General features: G+C 34.2%; 1 protein-coding gene across 1 annotated transcript in view; it reads right to left on the bottom strand.

Moving 5' to 3' along the window:
• PTPRQ (protein tyrosine phosphatase, receptor type Q) overlaps positions 1-4,224 on the bottom strand; it is a 219,688-nt gene that overhangs the window by 149,244 nt on the left and 66,220 nt on the right. Inside the window, exon 18 of the mRNA XM_015571126.1 lies at positions 3,180-3,300. Coding sequence (XP_015426612.1) covers positions 3,180-3,300 — 121 coding nt within the window. The remainder of the gene's footprint in view (positions 1-3,179; positions 3,301-4,224) is intronic.

The following is a 4,224-nucleotide window of genomic DNA, read 5'->3' as shown; positions in this document are numbered from 1 at the left end:
AATGTCCTCAACAAAACAAAAAATAAAATGAAATTAATTAAAAATGGGAGTATGCATACAAGTCCTTGTATGCATGCATATAAGCATAACCAATGGACACAAGACACTGGGGTGTAGGGGATGCCGGGGGAAGGCCAAGCAGAGAAAAAAAAGGAGACATATGTACTACTCTTTGTAATATTTTAAGCAATAAAACAAAATTTTAAAAAATAAATAAATAAAATAAAATAAAACCAAGTTTTGTAGAGGGGAAAATGTTTTCTACATTCTCTTTATACATATGATTTGAGACCATAGAGGATGATAAGTAATGATGGTGTAGAGAGGAAGGAGTATATAAAAAAATAAAGTTTTTATCAATCAAGAATTTTTAAAAGCTTTGTACTACTAAGCGAGTGAGAGGGAAAAAAAGGCAAAGCAGTATAACTAGGGTATCCTGGGATCTCAGGGTGATGGTAGAATGATGAAAACATCTAAATAGGTTTGTGAAAGAAATCCCATTGTAAAGGACTCTCAGAAAATCTTTGTCTTTTATATAGTACCATGGCCAGCAAGACCTAAGGGCTCCTCTAGTGGACATGGAAGAGCTAGGAAAGGGTGTGGAAGTCACCTTCGCATCCTGCACACTGCAGATTCAGGCAGAGAAAACAACCAAGTGCCTCTGAGGGTTGAGACAGACATGCTGAGACCCAGGGCACTAGAATAAGCCTGGTATTGGATCAAGGACAAAACCGAAAGTAAGTACACTGAAACTAGAAGCTACGACGGCAGGTCAGTGCCTGAATGATTCCCCAGAAGCCAGCTCAGATGAACCACAGTATCACAGACTTGAAATTCCCTCACCCCACTTTCATTGGACTTCCCCTGTACCTAGAATCCATCTTAGGAAGTGAAACAGAAAAGAAATACTCATAGAAAGAGGAGAGAAAAAGCATCGTTGGGGAGGTGAACTTTAAATTACTTACCCAAAAGAAACTGAACTAAACCCAGAGGGGTTGAGAAAAGAATGAGTTACCCTAAATCTGTGTCCTCCCTTCCCACACCAACATTACAAAAAGCACAAAGAACCAGTCACAGAATCGAGGTCATTTTATAACATCTGAATTCATATAAACCGTACAAAATTATATAGATGTGCTATATTCTGGAAAGGTAGTATAATATAAATAAATGCCATTGCAATACATCCTACTATCATTTTATAAAATTCAGAATTTTATAAAATAAATAACTTAGAATTATAGCTGAATTCCTAGAATAAGTGGATCTGATGGACTGTAACAGTTCATAACCAGAGAGAAAAGAACCAGGTAGACAACACCACACAGAATGCTATTAATCTCGTGTGTCTGTGTGTGTGCTGCACACATGATGCTAAAAACACCCTGATGTTTTAGTGAGACAAGCATGGTCACTGCATAGAGAAAAGACTGGGAACCCTAGCCAGAAAAATCTAGACTCTCAATTTCATTAACTTATTTCCCTTTCAGTTTTGTTTTTTTTTTAACTCAGTAAAATTATGTCAAAATCTTGGAGTATCACACTTGATTTAAAAAAATCTGGACATTATCATTGATTCATCTTTTTTTTTATCCCTGTAACAAATCCATCACCAAGTCCTATCAGCTCTTCAGAACTGTAGCTCAAAGGGGCCCATTTGTCTTTTCCATGGCCAATATCATCTATTGCAAAAACTACTAAGACAGCACCCCTACCAGGTTCCTGCTACACCTTTGGCTCCCTACAATTCATTCTCTGTAAAGTATCCACAGTGCTTGAAATTCTCCAGTAACTCCCATCGTTGATAAATGAACACTGAATCTTTACTGTGGCTTGGCTACTGACCTGTTTGTCCCCCCCAGTATTATTCTCCTCTGTCTCTGTTACCCCAGGAACACTGACCTCCTTTCTTGTCTTAAAAATGATAAGTTGTGTTTTCCTGCAGAGCCTGTCCTCAGATCACAACTCAATGCCTCTTTAAAAAGGATTTTCCCAAGCACCCAAGCAATAGTAGTTTTTAGATGCGGAAACTCAAGCTTAGAAATATCATGTAACTTTCTCAATTGTTTGTTTATGGGTACATCATCTAGTTATCACTTTAGATATAAACTCCTTGAGGGCAGGGGACGTATTGTGTGCTTTCTTCAGTATTGTTAATTGAAGGGATAAAAAAAGAATGAATGAATGAATGACTATGGAGACCAGGGGAAAACAGTTAACTTCTTCCCAATGCTTCTCTTCCCACTAACACCATTCATGTTACTCCCAATTTCACCATGACTGGGAAAAATGACTAGGAATAAGTCAATGAAGAACATAGGAGATGTAGTCCCACATAGCAGTATGTAAAGAGTTTAAAGAGAGATTAGGAAAAGAAAAAATTTAATATAGGAGAAAAAAAGTAAATTTCTTTGAAATAGTGTAGCCTCGCAATGCTGGATCTTCCGAGTCAGGAATCTAAAAGTAAGAAATGCCTATGCTCCATAAAATATTGTATAAAATGTATTTTCTGAGTTCAGATATTTAAAATGCACTAGGATATGTATTACATAACTGATGAATCCTTTTAAGAGCATTAACATTGATGAAAATTAGGGTTTTTATCTATTGAGTTTTCATGAAGTAGGATAGCCATGTTGTTAATTGACATGAGACACACTGTAAGATTTTAATTTTTTCACAATTAATGCATAAATAGGCAATCAGGTAAAAGTGATTAGGAAACAATAAATCCAATGCTTATATTTCAATAGAAAACTGACCTTAAGTAACAGATTTCTGTAGACATATTTCTTAGTTAAATTTTAGTTAAAGTTATTATATTCAAGAAAACTTAGAAAAACAGTAATATAGAAAATAGTTGAGTAAAACTCTGGTAGAGTTCAAAATTATATACTCTTCACTTAAGTTAACAGATCAACAACTTTAAAGAGCAGAAATGCTCTTATAGTTATGCATAACGCATAATTGTTTCTGTTTTAGTTACAACAAAACTTGACTATGCTCCCACATAATATGGGAAAAACTTGTTTCTTAATAAAAGCATAATAACTAGCCTATTAATAATCAGGTTCCTAATGTATCACATTTTGAAATAAAAAAATAAACTACATTCCTATTATGTTACAGATTAATACTTGTTCTCAGAACTATTTCCAAAAAAGAAAAAAAATTCTTACCAGACATAAACTGTGTAATAGAGGATAATTCCATTTGGCTCCAGGGGTGGTTTCCATGACAACTTCACCCTGACACCAGACAACTGTTTCACAGAGAAGTCATGGGGGGGAGAATCAGGAGCTGAAAAGTCAGAGTGAAAGATGATGCATTTTATTAAATGTGTATTAAAAAGGTTAAAACGAAGGTGCACAAAATTTTTATTATAAACTTTCTGGTAAATGAATCAGGTACAGTGTTTTTCTCCATGGGCAGGAGAGACTGATGTTTACTTTCAAAATGAGATGATAAAAGAAGATTTTGCATGGTGGTGTTAGAACATCTGTTTCTGTGATTCAATGGAAAAAAACATTTCATGAGAAAAAAGAGCAAGGAGTATTTCACAGTGATTCACCTACTGCTCAAGTACATCTTGGTAAATTATCATTCTCTAATAAAAAGAAACTATGTGGTGTATAAGTATAATATACAGTAAAAAAAATAGGCTCTGTAGAAATAAAAATAGATGGGGGAAAAATCCACATTTAAAAAGTGAAAGTGATAAGCATAATGTTGAGAGAGCAGTTAAAATGACTGACCTCACAAATAAAAACTACGCACCTCAATTTCAGTTGTGTTAATGAAATGTAAAATAATATCAATATCTGTTCACATAGTCTTTGAAATTGAATAGTTTACAAAGGAAACACCAATGCGGCACATAAACAGTAAAATGAAGCTTAGAGTCTACATCTCATTCTGCTATAACACTGTGAGAAATCAAACACTGTAGCCATTCTAATTGAATAAGCACTAAAAGAATTGTTGTAAACCAGTTAGCCAAGTGTATATTTCTACTTAGATAAAACATTTAGAATGGCATTTCTCAGTTGCTGTATTACAGTATAGTAATGCTTTGGACTATTAATATGCAACTTTTACATATAAAAGGGTATAAATCACTAAAACTAATCATTGTTACAGTTTTACATGGAGAATGAACAAGTAGGAAGTTAATAGAAATTCTGGAAATTTTTTGAGATCTTCAAACAATGTTCATTTATTAAT

Source organism: Myotis davidii, unplaced genomic scaffold (genome assembly GCF_000327345.1).
Source record: "Myotis davidii unplaced genomic scaffold, ASM32734v1 scaffold26, whole genome shotgun sequence".
Taxonomy (NCBI): Eukaryota; Metazoa; Chordata; class Mammalia; order Chiroptera; family Vespertilionidae; genus Myotis; species Myotis davidii.
Note: the sequence above shows the minus strand (reverse complement) of the source record. Positions and strands in the feature narration are given on the sequence as shown.